The sequence below is a fragment of the Gallus gallus genome, chromosome 5 (assembly GCF_016699485.2).
Source record: "Gallus gallus isolate bGalGal1 chromosome 5, bGalGal1.mat.broiler.GRCg7b, whole genome shotgun sequence".
Lineage (NCBI taxonomy): Eukaryota > Metazoa > Chordata > Aves > Galliformes > Phasianidae > Gallus > Gallus gallus.
In genome coordinates this window covers 21,690,150-21,711,347 of record NC_052536.1, presented here as the reverse complement: position 1 = coordinate 21,711,347, position 21,198 = coordinate 21,690,150, and the positions used below count along the sequence as shown (strand labels likewise).

The window sequence follows — 21,198 nt, the reverse complement described above, 5'->3', positions numbered from 1 at the left end:
TGAACCTCAGGCTCTTCCATCCAGTACTATGCCTGGAACTCCTGCTGGAGCAGTAAAGCTTGTAGGAATCCACTGCAAATATACATAGGTTGCTCCAAAAGTAATGCCTCCTATTTATTTCCATGGAAACCACAACAAAGAGCACAATAACACTATTTGATAGAGCAAATTCTCAGCTACAAATCACTACTTTTCAACATGATCATTACCATTAGCTGTGCATCTTCACTAGCAATGAACAAGAGCCTGCATGCCACACTCATAAAAATCTGCACCAGTGGAGGTGGCCCAGTGTCACCACTGCTAAAACGCACCACCCACTGCCTCACTGTGCTCACATCTACTGTTTGGTCTCTAGAAACATTCAGCAAGTGTTGCTGAATGTCAATGGGTGCCGTGTTTTCCATAAGGATGAATTCTGTGACACACCTTTGCCTCGTATGCACTTGCATGTTTGACACCATTCTCTCAATCTGCCCCTTCTCCTGCCACCTGTTGTATAGCAACGACATATAATGGGATATTGGAGGGAAGGTTCAACCTCTACTGCCACACCACCAACATCCGCCTCTGACTTTGTGGGCAAATATAATACAATAGGAGGCATTACTTTCAGAGCAGCCCTCATATATTAATAACAGCACTGCAGAGTGTTTTTTGCAAGTATGAAGTGAAAGGCAAAGGCTGGCAAGTATTAAATACTATTACCTCCCCTTTCAGGAAGGCAGCAGAATCAGCTATTCTTGACCAGGGCCATCATTTTTCCCAGGGAATGGGAACACAGCAGGGAACAACTCGCTCTCTTTTTTGTTTTTCTTCCCAATAACACTGAACAAAAAAGGAAAAATCAGAAAGGGAGGCCCCAAACTCTTGACCATCAGCCAGCCCTGAATGAGTCCCATGTTTAAGTGAGACCACTCTGCCCCCGTTTAGGGCTCCAGAGAAAAGCCAGACTCCCTGAAGTGTTTGACTTCTCTGACAAGTTTCAGGCAATAGGGGCAAAGCTTACGCACGCGGAACAATGTATGTTTTCACTCTGTGGCTGGGAATTAAAGCCAGAATCACACAAGCAACGACTGCCTGTTTCTTAGATGAGCCGCCAGCACCACTTGTTGGAAACCCACCTGGGCAGTCCCAGACTTCGGCCAACCTTGCTGCCTGACCCAGCCGCTGAGTTGCTGCTCTTCGGTCCTTTGCTGTCTAAACCGTGATGAAGCTGTGCATGGTAGGCACGGCTTTGCACTGACAGATGGGAGAGGCAGCTGGGCTTGTCCTCCCACTCCTCCCCATAGGCTCCATCCATCCATAGCGTAAGCGGCTGCAATGGGCTCCTGCTCCACAGTTGCTGCGGGTGGCTCTGGGCAAGGGTCCGGTGTACAGTGTAGTGCACATCACCTCAAAGTTCCAGCCCCTGAAGTACAATCCTTTTGGTCATTCATATATTACAACCCTCTTTCCCCCCCCCCCCCCCCCCTCCATTTTTCCCCCCTACCCCATTCTGTTAAAAAAAATAAAGTTTTTTGTGTGTTTTCAGGTTGCGTTTCGTCTGATTTTCCTTCTTTCTTCTGAGCATGTTGGGAATGTGGTGGTCCACGGGGTGCCTCTTACTGGATCCCTCGGAAGAGACACATGGCAAAAATCATGGCGAACAGCTAGGAAGAGGGAAAGAAGAGGGAAGAAATAAAATGGAGAATGCTAAGAGACAGCTGCATGTTCTAGAAGAATGGTGCAGCGGGGCCTTCGTGGGGGCTGCTGAGGCAATGTCCAGCTCCCTCTCCTTTGCACAATATGGGCACTGGGGAAAGCACTCAACATCTCTCCAGGACTAACATCCTGTCTGGGGGAAGCCTGTTCCACTGGAACACCACCAAAGAGCTAACGTGGGATGGTAATGGAGATGCCCCTAGCCCGGTACGATGTCAACCTCTAAACTGAAATTTTTAAAGCAGAGGCAGAATTGGAGCACATTAACCATAGGAGTCAGCTTGCTGGGATGCAGCTGTAATGGGAACAAGAATCGCGCCCTGGGGCACAGAGTGGGGTTCCCAAAGCCTCTGTGGCCAAAGTATCACAGCTGCAAACTCTGTGCCAGGGCCAACACAAGGCGGCACTACAGGCTCGCGACAGAGGTTATTTTCCTGCCTCTTGTAGCAAGAGACCGAGTGCCCGCCTCTTTCTAGGCGATTAAAACCACAAGCGGATAACCTGCTAGCACTCTGCAGGAGCAGCTCCCTGTCTCGCTGCTGGACATCCACTAACACTGCTTTTACGATCACACAACAGTACCTCAATGGCCAGCACTCCAATGGCCAGGGCTCCTGCAAGGTACACGTAGGTCTCAAAGGAGTTCAGGATCACAGTGTAGCAGCCCTAGGAGGGACAGAACACAGTGAGATACACCTGAGCAGCACAAGGAGTTGTTCTCACAGCACAGCCCCCAAGCCCTCACTGAGCAGAAGGAACTGTGACTTCTTGCAGGACAGAGAGGAGCAGCAGGGGAGAGGCATTCCCTCTGCAATGGGAAGAGACTAAGCACAGAGGAAAGGGCCCTCTGGGCACATGACAGGCAGCTGTGGCTGACTGGGGATACAGGCTATTTATTTAAAGCCAAGGCAGGAGATTCTTCACTTGTATTTCAGTCACAGCCAGCAGCTATTTCACACACTGGGACCTTTTCTTTGAGCCTTCCCTCCACAGGAGCATGGATGAACACCTGCTGATCTTCTGGATATTAATGTCATGAAGAACTCGGGGCCATGCACTACTATAATCCTTCCATTATGCAGCACTGCTACCATTGCCTTTAAAGTAATTTCTTATTGCTTATACAATTAACAACAGGCAGACACTCTGCAAAGTTTTCAGGGTGTTTCAGGAAATCACAGCTTATCCTGGTCTTGTTTCTCCCTAAAATCCTCACTTCTCAGCCTAAAATTCCAACCCACTAGCAAAGTTCTGACAACAGGTCACATATAAAGAGAAAAGTAGACTGGATTTTGTCTAATGTAAAATGTACCTCTCTCACTCATTAAAAATACACATGTAGTTCCATCCATTTATCTGGGATGTCTCAATCACCTGATTTTATGTTTTCACCTAAAAAGAAAATATCTGAAATGCACAGATGGCAACAACAGTTACATGCTGATATCAGACTCTGCTCACCAGGAGTGAAGCAACCAGGGGAAAACAAGGGAAAGAGCAGATTCACTCATGCCATACACCCAGGGAATGAAGATGACTGGGGCAGCAGCACTCTTGTCATCATAAGGCTCTGCTCCTGTAGTGTTTTCAGCCCAATTTTCAGGAAAAAGCATCCAGCCCATCAACAAGATTGCTAGAACTCCAGCCTTAACCCAACTTCCAGCATGCCATGCTCAGCAGGTGAAAACAGGACTGAGCACAGACGTGGCAAGCACTGCCCCATCAGCGTGGTTTCCCAGCGGCCTGACTTTGCTCCAGCGATGCCCAAATACAGCCAACAGTTCCTTGGGAGCATCTCTCCCATGTTATAGAGATGCCTCACTGTGTTTGGTGACGTTTGCTGTGCACACAATTTCTCCCACTGCCACAATGCAGGACAAAGGCTCGCAGAAAAACATCCCTTCCCATAGAAATGGGAGGCCTCAGTATCGCCACTTAGGGAAAGCAAAAATTTTAATCTGCTTTATCCCTGTTTCTCAAAATGCATTTCTTTCCCCCTCCCTGCTGTTTGTCATCTTTCCTTCTCTCTCTCACTTCTCCCCATCAATTCGTGGCAATCAGACCTGGCAGATGCAGTACGGTGCTGTCTGCTATGATCTCTCACCCAGCATGCCTCTGCCAACTGTTTCCAGCTGCCAGACAAGCAACAGCTCACTCGCTGCTTCCAAACCCCTTTACTCTCTTTCACAATCTGCTATCAAGTGCTGAAAACAGGACTGCTAGTTAGCATGGAGAGAAAAGGCTTGTACATACAAGTCAGTAGAGAGTTCAGCTGGCTTGCTAATGCTACAATAATCACAGTCAAGAACTTTGCTAGAAAGTTTTGGAAACTTCAGGTCTTGGGGAAATTGTGACGAAACATGGGTGCTGGTAGTATCAGTGTCAGTGAATTTATTCTGACTTGCCTTTTTCCAGTCTAGCATAGAGAAGATTGCCAAGTTGAGAGAGCTGCCCAAAGAAATGCCCTCTTTCTACTCTAAACAGTGAAAGGGCAGAAAAATACATATTTCCAACACATCTCTTTCAGTTTTCCATGTCTTTTCAACTCTCGGTCTCTTGGTCGAATATAGTATTGATGAGGAGCCTTTGTGAACTAAAATGGAGCTCCTACAACAGCCAATAAGAGCAAATTCTATCCCATCCTCACTGACCTGCAATGGCTTGTCAGTTAACTTGTCAGAGGCAATACTAATCTTCAAAGCCACAGTAAAACTTGACATAAACTTCTATTCCACCTCTTAAACCCCTGGGAAAAATCTCTCTATTTCTGCTGATACAGCGCAGCATGGACTTAGCAGTACACACAATGAAAGGGGATTTATAGGATCACATATCCACGACTTCAAAAGTTGTTAACAGTGTAAGTGTAGTTACAAACTCAGCTACAGTCAGAATGGCACAACCTGCCCCTTCATGGGTAGGTAACCCATGGCTACCACAGCCATCCCTGCTGGGAAGCCTTTTCTCCAGCCATCTGGCTGCCCTTACCTGCCGGTTCTGAAATCTCTCATCGCCTTCGAGGCAGGCTTTCCTGTTAACAAACATCCCTTCCCGGCTCTGGAGCTTTCGCTGGCAACAAGCCTCTGGTGTAGTCTCTTCCAAAGGCAAGTGTGAAAGTGGAGGGACAGCTTCAAAATCTTCTGGTCCGTTCACTCCACAGCAGGCAAACTGGAGAGAAGAAAGAAAGACAGAGTTTACACTTTGGCCTCAAAGGAGATACCAGAAATCTTCCAAAGACCTATTTTTGTAGGGATCAAAGCTTTAGTCAAAGCAGAGACAAAACAACTGTTGTTTCCAAGGAAGCGGATTGCACTTGTACCTTGGAGCTTCTGTTTCATCAAAGCCTCTTTTCATAAAGTCCCACTGTTCCCATGTCACACTGTAGAATCTAAGGTACCACTGGGAATATTGCCATGAACTACACAGGACTTTGGAGTGCATCCAGGATGACTCTCCTAAGATCACCCAGTAAGTCTGTAAAAGAGCCAGCAGTGCAATCCAGGCTCCTGAGTGCTCATTCTCCCCAGAGCTAATGGCCAGGACTGCTGCAGCTCAAAGGCACTGCTAGGTGATCCAAGAAAATTCTCTTTTTAGGATTCAAGTCAGGTCCTTTTTAAGGATTCAAGTCATACTCTGTCTCCTTTCAGTCACCAAAAGGAAATGTCTTTACTGAAGTCCTAAATCAGCATGAAGGGCAGCAGTCATATTTTTCTTTTAAGATTATAAATGACTTTTTGTCTGCGGAATCTGACATCCTACTCTTCACTCCTGAACAGCTACGATGTGGGCTGTGCCAGGCACCAAGGTCGTGTGTACATGCAAACACAAACACACACAACTTTCTGCAGCAGGCAGGCACCAACAACTGGTAGTAGAAAAGAAAAATTCCAATGCCAGTGACACAGCTGATCTTCAATCCAGCTGGTTAGGTCTGTAATAACAAAGACAACTTTGATGGCGACTATTTACACACTGAAAATATTCTGTTAGGCCACTCCTGCCTCATCTGTTGCCTACAATCTCATTTCACAGGAGGTGATAAGAAGCCATTAATTAGCACCTGTTCTGGATGCTGTTGGCTGGGAATTGGTTTGAAGTAGTCTCTAAGGTGATGTGTCTAGGGTAAATGCACAGAGATTCTGGCCCATTTGTTACAGGCAGCTGTAGAGCTTTCTGTATCCAGTTCTAGAGTTGGGCATAGTCAATCAGCTCAAATCCTTGGGCTTTGGCAAACCACAGTGGGTGACAGTCACTGTGAGTGTTGCTCTCAGCACCAGGAGCAGCTTCCTTCCGGAAAGCCTGGCTGCCAGTGAACAGTCACCTCCCTCCTACCACTGCCAGGAGGAGCCAGGAGGTGTTGGCTGAGCGCAGCATGAATGGCAGCTGACCACCAGTAGCATGGGACTGGCATGGCCTGACTTACTGTGATCATAACAGAGTTCCAGGTGGAGGAGAAGACATGCGTGTCATTGTTCCTCACATAATGCTTCTTCAGCTCCTTGGTGAAAAACTCTCTCGTCAGCTGAAACACACAGAGACAAGTGGGAATGCAAAGGGTTGCTGCCAACATCTCTCTTTCAAGCACAACCCCATTGTGGCGTTAGTTGGTTTGATTGGTTTGGTTTTGTTCTTTTTTGCAGACCTCAGAGGAGAGACATAGGAAAAGCCATTGGCTGAACCATTACTATGCCCAGGGTGTATGGTACTTGTTCAATAAAACTGCTCATTAAACAACAGGGAGTGAATTATATCTATATTTGCAAGCTATTGTGTACGTTTAAAGGTTGGTGGGTTTTGTTAGCTTATTTGTTTTTAATATTGAGTATTTGAATGTGTTTCATAAATTGAAATGACTAAAATAGATTTTAGAAAGATCTTCAAATCTAAGTCCAAATAGTAGCTTAACTTACTATGCTTCATGAGTCTGCAATCAAGACATGATTTTCCCCTCACTTTCATTTCAAACCAGTTAACTCCCAACTAATGTCAGGGGAACTCTGAATTTACTTCCATGTGTGAGAAAGCAAAATGAAGCCCAAACACTAAATTTCCTGAGAAGGAAAAGGAATTAAAACACATGGAACGAATGCAAAATGTTCAAATCAACTCACAAATCAGAAAAGAGATTGTTTCCTTGACAGTGCTTTGGAGTGTCTAAACTCACCCACACACACGAAGAAAAAAAATCCTCTTTACATTTCCAATGTTTAGATAATTTAAACATTTTTTCCCCCTAAGGTCAATGATAAAAACTAATGGAATTTAATTTACTCCTGATTACATTTATAGTAAAATAGAAAAAACCAACATTTCTGCTCAGAGGCTCCTGAAACAGTTGGACACCTTGAAATTACATTTACACAGGATCACTCTCTGGAGGACCAGTAACTATGCAAACTTAAAAGTCCTGTTAAATTGAGTACTTTGATTCAACCTTGTGCCCTCTCTATCACTTCAGGATGAAAACTTCAAGGCATCGCCCTCTCTCTGTGTTCCCAGCAGGCCTTGACTTGTGTGGTCCCTTGTCTAAAATACCTTCTGATTTGTGACCCACACAGGCACAACCTCTGTACCAGCACAAAGCCTCGGTGAAAGGGGTTGGACTCTGCTGGATACAGCATTACTCCTATGTTATATATTTGCTGGACTGGGAATTAAGCTGTCTGAGAAAAAGTTTTTTTTTTTTTTTCCCCCTGTTGTTCACACAGCACTGCACATGCAGTAACACAAACTGCTACAAGTTGGTTTCAAGTCCTTGATACGCAATGTGAAATACATACACATACATATGTATGAGACATATGGGTGGGCACAAACCTGACCGTTTCCTTTGTAACTATACCATGGACCTTAAGGAAAGCCAAGAAGGCTGCCGTGATTCTTTTAAAGAGTCAGAATACCACTTCATATTGATTTCTCTTTTGCAGATACAAACTAAGGCAAAATTTAATGACTGCATCAGTACTGGGTAGAACTCTGTCACAAAGACTTGAATGGCACAGGGAGCTAAATCTCATTACTTTTTAATTAGATGGGCTGCTAAGTTCCTAAATCACTTTTATGAGACAGATTTTTAACTCTTCTCTTCTTTTGCTTTTGAACATTAAAATACCAGAGAATCGGAAAGGACTGAAGGACTGGCATTTTCCTTTGGGAATCTGGTGCCCTAGGTTTGGAGATGCTGAAACGTGTCCTCGGTCTTCCCTTTTCCTTCCCTCTCAGTGCATTCTTCACCCACCCAGCATCCTCTCCTGCAGAGACAGCAGCACATTTTTCTGATGCTTGTCTGTTCCTGAAGCGCAGGCTTTGAAACTGATATTACAGTTGGTAATAATCCCAGCCGGCTGCCTTTGGCTGGGTCTAAAACAAAAGAGTCATTTAAATATAAAGTGAAACCTTTATTTTGACAGCAGCAATCCCAGAGGAAATTGTTCAGAGTTTGTGTGTGATTTTTACGAGACTTGGCCCAAAACAAAGCCTAGCTCTGGAAAAGTACGTCTGCCAGGGAAATAACTGATTCCATTTTGCTGCTCTTAAATTGTTTGTCCTGAGCACGTGAAGTTCAGAAAAAAAGTTAAGAATCCATCAGCAAAGGTAAACTGCTGACAAAGTAGGACAAAAATCAGTAAGACGGACCCTACACAGGTCAACCTAGGAACAGACTGTGCGTTTTCTTTAGTTTTCCCTCATGTCTGAGGAAACAGAGCTATCAGAAGCCAAAGTGACTTGTCTTTCAAGTGTCAAAACTGAAGACGAAAATGCAAACATCCTGACTCTGTTCAGAGCCCTGCCACTGGACTCACCTGTCCCTATCACTCTGTGCTTTCCTGCTTGCTAAGGCAATTCGCCAGATCTCTCAGATGGACACAGCCATTCAAGTACAAACGCACTTTGAAGAGAATCAACCTCAGCCACACAAAGTTCAGGTGTGGTCATTAGCTCTGTCACACTGAAGGCCTGAAAGAGTCCAGCACCCTCCATGGCTCTTCCCATCCGCACCTCTGCAGGGCACATGGTGAACAAATCCTGAATACAAGTCACATCTCTCTTCCATGGCCTCTAAGTGATGCCTCTCTGTTGTTCACATTATTTATAGAGAGTGAGATAGCCAGTGTTATTGAAAAACAGGGTTCTCTGTTGCCCCAAATCTCCTTTATGAAGGAAGAGAAACTCTGGTACTCCCACATTTGATTAACCAAAGTCTTCCTCTTCAGAGATTGCTTTAAAGAAATAATGTGGGAGCCCCAGAGGCCTTGCATGGCACATTAGCTCATCACTGCTAACATCACTTTCACTCACCTCACCATCATGCTGTGCTTCACCGACTCTTCCTCTCATGTCCAATCTCCACAGAAAACATCTCTTTCCTCCCTTCTGTGTCTTAATTTCTCTTACTCCCACAACTATTAATAATTTAACTCTTCTGAGTACTGGGGGAGCTAGTTTGCATGTAAAACTACACAAGAGAAAGCTGCAACAAATATCATCTGGAAAGCAAACAGAGCGTATCCCTTTCTTTTGTCTCACTTTATACACCCAGTGTAGCCACAGCCATAGGGACTGGTGCAACGACCACAATGAGAAAGCATCTGGCAGCTCTACAGAAAATGTAGGTTGCCTAAATGTGCACTTACCACAGCAAGCTTTGAAATTAACTCATTTCGTGGGGAAGAAAAAAGCACATTGGATCCTGACCTTCCGTGGTCACGGAAAGATGGAAAGTTCAATCCTCTGTCCCCACAGACATTGTGTCCAACCATCTAGCCTCACATAGACCCGACAGCAATGTTAGTTCTTAATAGTTACCAAGTCAGAGAGCCACCACCAAAATACACAGCAACAGCATAGCAAGACTTTGTACGGAAGAAACCTTTAAGAGGAGAAAAACCGTGAGAATTTTCAGACTGAGTTTAACTTTTGAGTAGAGCCATCTCCAACTGCTGAGATTCTGACATCCTTCATTTTTCCCTTTTCTGCCTTTTCTGTCAGTCATTCTGACAGGGTGGGAAGCTGGTGACGCAAACAAGGAGACAAGCTCAGGAAAGATAAAATAGTTCGTTCTCCTTCAGGTTTTGACTCACAAAACATCACCAGATGTCACAGAAGTCTGGAATAACCACTGTGACCTTATCTGTGAGCCTCACATCATCACACATCCCACAGCCGCCACGGTAACGGAAGATCACAAGGCTCTGCAGGATCCTTGTGGCTGAGGGAAGAAGGCACAGCCACTCCACGTACAGGAGGCATTGTGCCTGTCTGGTTTCTCATGCCTGTTCTAAGTTCCCCACATGTCACATCTCCTCCACAAACACTGTACCTCGGTCTGCAGGGCAGTGCTGCACACAAAGCCTTCCTATGTGTGCGGTCTGCTGCTTGTGCTGTACCAGAGGAATCCCCTAAAACCTCATAACAGCAGAGCTGTAATGACCAGAGCACACCAGACCTCCCGTGCTGAAATCTACTTACAGAGCTGTAGCTACTCCCACAAAGGCACAACCTCAAAGCCTGAGCTGTAATGGAGTTCCCACACTGTGTACCAAGTGCTGCTCTTTCCCAACTCTTCAAATCTGAGGCAAAGAGAAAAGACCACTGACTTTTGAGGACAAAAAGGGAAATAGAAGGGAATAAAAAGCAGGGGGGAAGGGGGGGGAGTGGATAAAAAGAGGAAAAATTCCTCCTGCCACCTCCTCCCAGACTATCTCACCACACTACCGGCACACCACTTCACTGTGAGCTTCATAAGTCTTAATTCTTTACATAAAAAGAGATCAAAATCTCTTTTTATGAATAAAACTAAAAGTATATCCTGGCTCAGGAAAATGAAAACTGTTATCATCGTTTTACAAAGTACTCCTTTGCTCACACTTCGTTTCTATGATGATCAATGCGAGCAAGGCGCTGAAAGTTCTATGACTACTGGCACACACCAAACAACCAAAATTACAACTAAGAGTCACCAGTGACCACTGTTACTAGCTGATGTTTTTTTTCACAGCCGTCACTTAGAGACACATTTCAGAAGCGGCTGCCTTGAGAAGGATGGGCCTTGTTAAGCCTAGCTCCAGTCTGTGCACGTGTTGTCCTGTTTTTGGTCAGAAGCCATACACTCCTGCAGGTCTGAGAAACATGAGACCAAGCTTACTGCTAACATAGGAGAGGGATGATGGGCATTTAATAATATATTCAGCAGCAGTATAGAAAAAGGCCACATCATATGAAGCTGCACAGAGAAAGACTAGAAATTTGTGAGTCAGGCTACATGAAAAAGAACCCCAATGGGACTTCAGAAGGGCCAGGGAGAGTCAGTCAGAGCAGGCGGGGAGGCATATCTTGCAGGCAGAACTGAAAGGAATCTGGCAACTATCAGAACATGAAAATTCAAGAAGAAATATTTGACAATGCACAAGAGAGTTTTTGCACTGCAGACAGAGGGAGCATTGGTGGTTCTGGGGAAACAGGAGGTTTCACTATTAATATTAATACTAAACACATGCTATATTGCAAAAAGAAAATAGTTGCTTTTAACCTTAACGTGACATTATTGCAAAACTTTTCCCTGATGGAATGTGCAGCTGGTTTGGCTGTGAAAGAATCGAGAAGACTAAAATCTTCAGGATTTAAGTAGTCTCACAACATATATACCCTTTGTACATAAAGCATCCACCTTGCACATGCCAGTCTGGCTAGCATTTGCTGGCAGTTCTGCAGACTGAAGGTAGTAAGGAAGCAGGTTTGCTGGTATTTGAAACAGTTACAGTAAAATGAATCAGGAACTAACACCACACTCCAGCTGGGTACAATCCCACTTGGGCTCAGTATGCCCACCATAGGATACTTACATTTTCTCTGAAGATAAAAGCCAGGATTGCAGCTGAAAGCTCCGCCAGGAAGATTAACAAAATAAACATGAAGAACTAGAAGAGAGAAAATACGGGGGGGGGGGGGGGGGGGGGGGGACAGAGACATTTCATTATGAGAGTACAATACAATAGGCAATAGGAACACAAGCTTTCATAAGTTTTACCAAAGAGATAGAAAAAATAATGAAAAAAACCTAGGACACAATAACTTGAGGCAGTCACAGCCATCCTCTGACCGTGCCACAGGACATGGGAGCTCATAGCATGTTCTACCATGTTCTAACAGGTAAAGCAGATAGCACTACAGGGCCATTAGCATCCTCTGATGAATCTGCACCAGGTTAAACAGTAAAGCCTACTTTGATGGAAAATGTTATATGATCGTGTAGATGCTCATATAAGGTTGAACTGTCCTGACACAGGGAGGGGAAATGATGTAGGTAACCCATGACATGCATACATATACATATGTACATTTTTGCTCATCACAATCATAAACAGCTTTACTGCAATATAACCACGGCTCATTTTGTGTTTGGAAGAAGGTAGTGGGACATACACTGAAATACTTACACCTGTGACCAAAAATGAAATCTTCTTAGAGTTTATCTCAGGACAAAATTAGCCTTAGTTAATAGTATCCCCTATGCACAATGGAGTTGCACTGGGTACATTAGTTACTCAGCTGCTATGAAACAATATAACTACATGCTGATATGGCACCCCTACACTGAGAAACCACAGCCAAATGTGGGGGTCCAAAGGCAGCACAGAAAGCTGGTCCACAACTTGAGGTACAGTTTGGAGAAGAAAACAGTGTTGAAGGTGAGGTGCCTCACTGGTGACGTGCCTCACTGGTGGCGCACCTCAAGTACTGTGTCCAGTTTTGGGCCCCTCACTGTAAGAAAGACATCGAGGCCCTGGAGCATGTTCAGAGGAGGGCAACAAAGCTGGTGAGGGGTCTGGAGCACAGGCCTTATGAGGAGCAGCTGAAGGAGCTGGGATTGTTCAGTCTAGAGAAGAGAAGGCTCAGAGGAGACTTTACTGCTCTCTGTAACTACCTACAGGGAGGTTGTAGTGAGCTGGGGGTCAGCCTCTTCTCTCCTGTGACTAGTGATAGGACTAGAGGGAATGGCTTCAAGCTGCGCCAGGGAAGGTTCAGACTGGACGTTAGGAAATGCTACTTCTCTGAAAGGGTGGTCAAGCACTGGAATGGGCTGCTCAGAGAGGTGATGGAGTCATTGCCCCTGGTGGTGTTCAAAGAGCATTTGGATATTGTGTTGAGGGACATGGTTTAGCAAGAACCATTGGTGATGGGCAAATGGTTGGACTGGATGATCCTGTGGGTCTTTTCCAACCTTAGCAATTCTATGATTCTATGAAGGGAACAAATCTCCAGGGAGGGAAGGAAAAGAGAGAGAGCTCACGTTTAGGTCCGTCTTTAGGACTGATCCTAAGTTACACTGATGTCTCACTTCAGTGCATAACAAACACTACAAGAAACAGGCAGGGATGTGTTCTCTAGCATCCCTCAAACAACAATTGTTGATGCTGAGGAACACTGAGGGAAACAGAGCAGAAAGTGGTAAGGCTCACATGTTTTCCTGAAATGGCATTTCTAATTTCCATTTCTGGAGACAAAACACTAAGTTAGTTCAGACTTACAGTTCCTCAAAACGGGCATTTTTATGATGCTACGGTCATACAAAGACATTCTCAATTGAGAAATGTAAAGATTCCAAGATTCAGACCACAGGCTAAGATGATTTTACCTGGCTGAGTGGCAGTTTGGAAATGACGTTGGGTTTTGGTACCATGTGAATAGGGAACCCAGAAAGACTGCTTCATATGGAAGGTAACAAACACGTGGTACAAGTGGTTGAAGCAACAAGTAGAAATAAACACAAAAGAGATCTTGACTTTTTTCCTGCATGAAAAGGCTATTGAGGGTCTTTCTGAAACAGAAGGCAGGCAGATGGGGCCAGAAGTGCCATTTAAGATCCCCAAGCAATGATTTATAAACAATGTATGGAATGCCATGCACCGTGTACTTTGGTAATGGAGAGAAAATTCAGACTACCTAATCAGAATGGGAAAATATTCTTTTGGTGTCAATTACCAGAGCTGTAAGTGACTTTTCCCCACTGAAAATGTGCACGCACTAACCTGTCCCATTTGTCTTTCTGCCTCTGCAACGGAAACAAAAGAAAAGGATCCCAGGCTCAAATGACAAACAAGGCAAGTCACATGGAGAGGGGCTGCTAACAACGTTGTTGCTTGACTTGCTGAACTAGTTAATTCTATAATTTATTCTTGCTGCTAGACTTTTACATGCAGCTTCTATTTTTCCTGCTCAGAGACTGTTTTGTTTTTAATTTCACCACAGGAGGGCAAAGAACAAGTGATGAGGATGAACCACACTTTGCAAATCCACATCATCATCCATCAAGGGATCTCAGCATAGCTACTAAGAGGTCTAAGGTGGTGATCAAGTGATTAATCTCATCACCTTGCTAATTGCATTTCATTTACTGATTACTGGGAGATACAGTTCATATGAGCTCCAGCACAGGTCTGTGCAGAAGTATAAGCAGCCGTCCCCAGATTACCTCTGATAAGGTTCATTATCATTCCCAAACTGATTTACACTTACATTGTGCATTACAGATTTGAAATAGTTACTGTAGAAAACACAGAAGCATCCATTGGAGGTGATGAGAAAAAAAAAGAGATGGATCATCCATGTTTCAGAACTTGCACTCATTCTGCATTTTAAGGCAACACAATATCTGCTTATTATGTTTTCCCTCACAGAGTTATATTAAGCAATTACTGAAATATGAGCACACTGGACAGCCAACTGGTCAACACAGTATGGGACACAGCAGCCTCACATACAAGCCCATGTCTGAGACCGGGCACTTGAGTAAAGGCACTCCAATCATCTGAGGGTTCAGACATCATCCTTAGAAAAGTGGGGTCTCCTGTTGTGGTCAAAAATCCTACCTCACCTCTTGGTAACAGCTCCACAATTGTCAGAAGCTTCCACAAATCAAAGCTTCACATTTCCTTCCCACAAGACACTTACTGTTCCAGCTTCAGTTGTTGCAGAAAGAGTAGTCATTGCTTTTAAACGCAAAGGACTTGTGTTTTCATGTTGGGAAGCTTTAGAGGCTACATCTATATTACAAGAGTGCAAAAAAGGACATCCACACTCACAGCTAAGCCAAATCAAGCTAACACAGACTTTTTTTTTGCAAACCTGAATTCAGTCTCCAGTGGCAAAATAAATATATTTGCACATGTTTTGTACACTCAGCAGCACTTTGGATTCTGATCTTTATGGTGTTCTTTTATAGTCATAGGGTCTTTAGGACAACCCAGAATTAAGTCAATCCTCAATTTTCAGGCCAACCTTTGTTGCATTTTGTGAGCCACATCAAAATGCTGGAAAACCTAGAAACACTACACACCCTTGTGCTTAATGCAGCATGCTGGGTTTCACAGGGATTTTTTGCTGTTGATGGTGGTGATGATGAGTGTGGGTTGTTGTTTTTTCTTTCCAAAAGACAAGCAGCTTAATGTAAAATAAAAGACATTGTAAACACAAAAGTCATAACCTAGAGAACATGTATGTGTGCATCTGTCTTGTTCCTTCTATTCTTTATTTACATTTGAACCGAAAGCTTCACATATACATTATGCATCACTGTGAAATCTCACTCAGGCAGCCCTGGCTCATCAATTCTTTAACAACTTTGCAAGAGGACTTGATTTGATCAGGCAACTTCTCCCTAAGTACCACCTCTTAAGCCAAACATTCAGTTCTGTAAGCATGCTACCGGTCTCATTGGCATATGCTCATGAATGGTTTGCCCTTTCTACGTCTAAAACACTCCCATTAGAATTCTGCTTTCACAGATCTTTTGTGTACTTTAATACCACCTGGTCTGGTCCCCCAAAAACCAGAAATTAGTAAAATATCTCTTCTCACTTGGCATCAGCATAGATCACTGTGCAAGCGCTTTGCTGCTGTTGGACATCGGATGGCAGGTTACGAGAGCTGACTTTGACGTCAGAAGCTGAAATGCTAATTCCTCATCCAGTGATTACTTTCAGAGCTCCTGCTAGTTCCTGGTATTACCTTATGCCCATTGAAGTCTCAGATTCCAAGTATAAAATAAAGTAATAACAAAACTAAATAAATCAAGCAGCAGGGCTCAAAACAATTGCTATGAGTCAGAAGTAATAACCACAAATTTGAGTGCACTGGGCTAAAAATAAAACATTGGGAGGAATGTTCAAACAACTACTGGTGTGAGTGATGCTATGTGAGGAAAGTACAGCACAGAAGTCCCCTCTTCACTCCGTGTCCTCTATCTGTACACTGTTTACGTGGCCCAAGCCCAAAATCTATCTCTCTCATTCACTTGTATTCAATACTTTTCATCAAACGTAACTTTTAGTTACTTAATCTGGTTAGGTCTGGTTTTGGAGTAAACTCAGGCTCCTTGGGCCTGATTCTTCACATTTTGTGAGGCTCCTTTGGGCAGATTTCCCTGACTTCACAGGTAATATATTGAGTTTTCCGATTTACTTCTGAGATGATTCACGAGTGGTCCTATCCACAAAGGCTTCCAGAGAGAGGCTCTCACATGCAGGTTATAAAGTCAAGGGATGGGCAAGCCAGGTGCTAGAAAGAATTCACCTCAGTGGAGCCAGGCTGAACTCTAGGAAAAAATAGCTTTGTTTTTAAGAAAGTGGACTTTCCTGTTCTGTTAAGATACAAGCCTCTTTTTCACTGTGAAGCAGCTGTGCAAGACAGAATCATAACAGAACAGTGTAAGATCAACATTTAAGCAGAAATAAATAAAAACAAACCAGCAGATCCCAAGCAAGAAACAAAAGGCTACGTTTGACAAAAAAGAGAAATAAAACTACCGAGCTTTGTGTTTTAACACATAACTGATAATGTTTTCTGCAAACAGACAATGGCTGGAAACCCTGTAGTATCAGAACTTAGGGCAGGAGTAAAAAACAACTGATTTTAGGTACTACCTGATGACCAGATGGGATGAAATTTAACTCTTTAGGTGGAAAACTGTCTGAAAAGAATAAACCTGGTTCATTTCAGGAGCAGACTAGACTACATAAAGGACCAAGTACCTACTGAGAGCTGTAATGCAAGGCCATCACCCAAGTTCAGAACTAGGCATTTTTGCTGTGGGGCTTCATTACATAGATGCTTCATTCTATATGTTCTCTCTGCTCCATTGTGAACCAGTAAGAATGAATCTACAGGTGGAGCTAATGGTTTTGGATGGCCAGAAGTACTCAGTTTTTGATCACTTTCTATATATCTTTGAGACAAAACTTGACATGTCAAAATACAACCCCAGATTCAGACTCACAGAACTCAAGCCTGGTGAAGGGAGGAAGCAAATTCTCTATATCTCCAGCTGTGTGTAAAAGTGCTCTAAGCCTACTTAGTATCTAAGGGAACAATGGTCGCAAAACTGGACACCCATTTATGTACTAATCACAGCATCACCTATTCAGCTTAAGAGTCACCCTCATTCATGAGAAGCATCAAAATGCTAATGAAGTGAAAGGACACTTACAAAAAGTAGGAGACATTTGTTCTCACGGATGGCACCGCAGCAGCCAAGGAAACCCAGCAGAAAGAGCATTGCTCCCATAGCCAGCATGATGTATGCTCCTGTGAAGAGCAGAGGGTTGGCAGCCACGATCTCTCGAAAACCAGTTGGATCCACGATGACCCAGATCCCAACTCCAAGCAGGCATGCTCCTCCCAGCTGTCACAGCACAAAGAGAGGAAAGAGGGGGAAAGGAGACAGGTCAACATTAACAGCTGCTGAGGGAACAGTGGTTTCATCAGTATCTTTTGATCAAAGGTGTTTTGGAATATCTGTTTCTGTGGCAAACATTCTGCGCTAAGCAGGTGACTGCTGACATGCTGCTCTCAGCGTTTCTTGCTCAGTCAATGAAACGTTAGCAGCAAAGGCATCTTTTCTTTCTTAACACTTCGCTCTACCAACTGTTGATTCTCTGCCCAATGCTGAAAGACTGAGTCTTGAGCCTCTGCCACACCTGAAGGGGAGCGCCCAGTGAAGAGACACATGGGAACCCTCTCCACCACAGAAGGGCACCTCGCTCCACCTGGAGCAGGGTGGCTGGGTAATCCCACACTTCCCATCAAAGACATGAGCAATACGGATCACCAGGAATGTGGTAGGAAAATCTCTGCTTGCTAGTGAAAACCTCAGCAGGGCACCCAAGGACTAGAAAACAATTTCTTCCGCCATTCAAGAACAGACCATGAATTCAAGTTACAGCTTTCCTTCTTTGTCTTCCTTGCAAAGGACAACCTTAATGCAGACAGCAGTGACCATCCAGTTGCCTTACTGAATGTCTTAGCACCTTCAGACACCATAAATTGATATCCTTAGTGATTGCTAGTGCAAAGCTGAGGGGATCTTTTGTGGCAACTTTACTGAGTTACAGCCTATTCTGTTGGCTGCTGGAAACAGAAGGAATCGAGAGAGAAAGTAGATTCCAAATACTCACAAATATAAAAAAATTGAAAAGAAACATCAGGTACTTCATGCAGCTCAGACAGTCTCCCTCCATGGTCTTCAGGCTGCTTGACCCAACTCTTCCTGCAAAACATCAACACTATTTTAGCACACTCGCTTTTATTTGAACGACACAGCCCTATTTCCATTTCTATTCCCTCCAGACCCTGTGAAGTTCATTATACAGAAGGGCTCATTTTTTACCTGAACAGAGTACCATAGCACAGGCTAATAAGAGATAATGATCACTGCTAATTCCCTTTACATTCTTCCAGGTGTAGAGGGAAATGCAAATGGAAATAGAAAGGTTGAAAGAAAGCTTTGGCATTGCTTGCAGGACAAAATGCTGGGGGGGAAATCTGTCTGCAAATGAAGGCTAATTTCATTTTACTTTATTTTTTTCTAGTCCCTAAGGTCTCTCAAGTCGAAGAAACACTGAACACACCTGGATACTTCAAATCAAGGAAGAAAGCTCTATCAACACAGGAGCCAGAAGCTGTGCCCATCAGCTGGTCTCACAAATATACATCTTGGACAGTTAGCTCCATACAAGCCTCCCCTACAGAATGAAGCCACATGAACAAGGAGAATATTTTCAGGGAAACACTCAGACACTGAGAATGACTGTGGTATGCGAATGAGAGAGGGCTTGAGGAGGCCATCCTCAGTTCCACATGCTGGGGCACACCACCTGCTTGTCATGCAATGTGACGTGTTAATGGGCTGCTGAAGTCCTGTTGCTCAAACTCCATCCTGCACAAGTCTTTTGCAGGCAGAGCCTGTGGATAAAAGCTGGTAAGCTTTCAATCACAGGAAAAAAAAATGCCCATTTTGAATCTCAATAGGTCTGAGTTAGACCCTAAAGGGCTTATGACAGTATTTGTATTGGAAGAGCAGCTCGAAAGTTTGACCAGGTGAAGCTGCGCTGCAAGAAAGTTCCTGTCCCCAAAAGCTTGCTGTTTAATGAAGTGGCTGCATCTTCCAATAAGTAATTTCACCTCCCATCACCCTATAGGGATAAACGGATATTTAAAATAATAACATTTTCACCAAAACAGAAGCTAATGAAGTCACTGCACCTTGTACTGAAGGAAGCATACATATGCAAACAGGCACAATTTTGCTAAGCTCTCTAGAGAAGCCCTCCCAAAGCTCATGTCCTTCTTAGCCCATCTCCTCCCCTTACACTACAGCAAATGTCATTCCCAAAATAGACATGCATCCGATTATATGGTGCTAATGAAGCACATTACAATCCAACCAAAAGGAAAAAAAAAAAAAAACAACACAGAGATTACACAAGGTTTTCACCAGACCAGAAATAAAACTATTTCCTTCACTCCTTCATTGTTATTGTTAAGCCACAGAAACTTCAGAGTGCTGCCCTTCCCTCTATGGCCATGGAAACTGCTCTGCTTTAACCAGAGGGCTGAGAGAACCGTAAGGCAGGCAGCGCTCCCAGCAAGTGGATGCTGAGTAAACAGTCAGATTCACACTGTGTGTGTTTGCTTGACTTCTTTTACTTGGTTTAAAAATCAACACAGTTCCTTCCCAGTGGGAAAACAGATAGAGACACATACAGTGCAATGTAGAAGTTGGTGTAGACTATGAGCACGTGCAACTGCTCCTCTGCAGCACCAGTGCTTGCCTGGGGCAGCACTGTAGTGTGCCTTTGCTGGCCTAGAGCTGCCTCGGGAGACCCTTTGTGAGAGGAATCCTCAAGTGCATCCAAAAAGCCAGTTCTACAGTCCACCTTATTTCTAGAGGAACACCAATTGGAACTGGAACCTGAGAACAAAGGCAATATTTTCCTCTTCAACATTTGTTTCCTTATACCTCCTACATCCAATTGTTCTACCCAGAGAGACTCAGAGTCCAGCGGTGAATTCAGGAGATGGAGTGGGGCACAGAGCTCTTACTTGGGCCTGGAGAAGGTGCCCGCATCTTCCTGAGGGTTTAAAGCCACATCTGCCAATCTTCCAGAAAGAGAAGATCTTGGGATATAGAAGGGTTAGGAGGCAAGGAGGGAATTGCTCAGTTTCATGGGTAAGGTAAGCCTCCAGTTCCACAGGCTCATGAACTTGGACACCATGGTAAAGAGGCTATGAAAAAATAGATTGACAGGATACTGATACTTCAAGAGCCCCAGAATTAGTGTCACCCAGATGTTCCCATCATCAGGTTATCCTCCAGCAAAACAAAGGATGGCTGAATCTCACTCTATCAGCCACAGCCTGAAAATTATCAGAGAAACTTTTTAGTCCTGCTGCCTTGAATGCCCACATATGATCTATATCATAGTTGTTCTAGGTAAAAAACAAACAAACAAACAAACAACAACAACAACAAAGATAAATAGGAAACTAATTCAGCTGTATTGTGTCACTTTGTGTCATGCACACTCAACTCACCGGAGAGGCACCCACATTAGAAAACAGCAACTCCTGAGTCTAACCCTGTCCTGCTGCTTCGCAGAGTTGATAAATCACATTCCTGCCTTCATTCACTATCCATGTCTGGGTCTGCTTCCTCTGCAAGATGAGCTTCCTTGGAACAGTTCTGATTCATGTGTCTTTTCAAAGACAAGCTACCATTTCTTGCATTGTTCCACCCCATACCCAGTATGTTAAAATGTTTTCTAGGTATGAGTTAGGAAAGGAGACTGAACCTGTTGAGCAAACAGGTCTTGAAAACATTACTGCCAGTACTGGCATAGCCGTGTAGTCACAGTCATATGGGAGCATTAGAAACAAATACACAGTTGGCTTTGACTAGTGAGGGCTCCCTTCTTTGTCTGGGTCATAAATTTTTACCAGTGTCATTGATGGGCTCAGATTTGTAATTTCTAAAATGTACACCTGCACAAAGCAGCATGATGCACCCCATTCAATTTATCCTGGGCACATGGATCCCCAAACAGCACATGAATGCTCACCATCTGGGTGACAGGGGACATTAACCAAAAGCATGATCTGATTTCTTACACAGGACTTAAAACCATTTCAAATCAGAGTGGAAGCACTCCGATAAATCTG

At 44.0% G+C, this 21,198-nt stretch overlaps 1 protein-coding gene across 1 annotated transcript in view; it reads right to left on the bottom strand.

Moving 5' to 3' along the window:
• Positions 1–1,565: 1,565 nt before the first annotated feature.
• TSPAN18 (tetraspanin 18) overlaps positions 1,566–21,198 on the bottom strand; it is a 48,307-nt gene continuing 28,674 nt past the window's right edge. The window contains 7 exon segments of the mRNA NM_204801.1: positions 1,566–1,652; positions 2,287–2,370; positions 4,693–4,872; positions 6,128–6,226; positions 11,547–11,621; positions 17,189–17,383; positions 18,156–18,247. Of these exon segments, the coding sequence (NP_990132.1) occupies positions 1,605–1,652; positions 2,287–2,370; positions 4,693–4,872; positions 6,128–6,226; positions 11,547–11,621; positions 17,189–17,383; positions 18,156–18,218 (744 nt within the window). The 5' untranslated portion in view covers positions 18,219–18,247 and the 3' untranslated portion in view covers positions 1,566–1,604.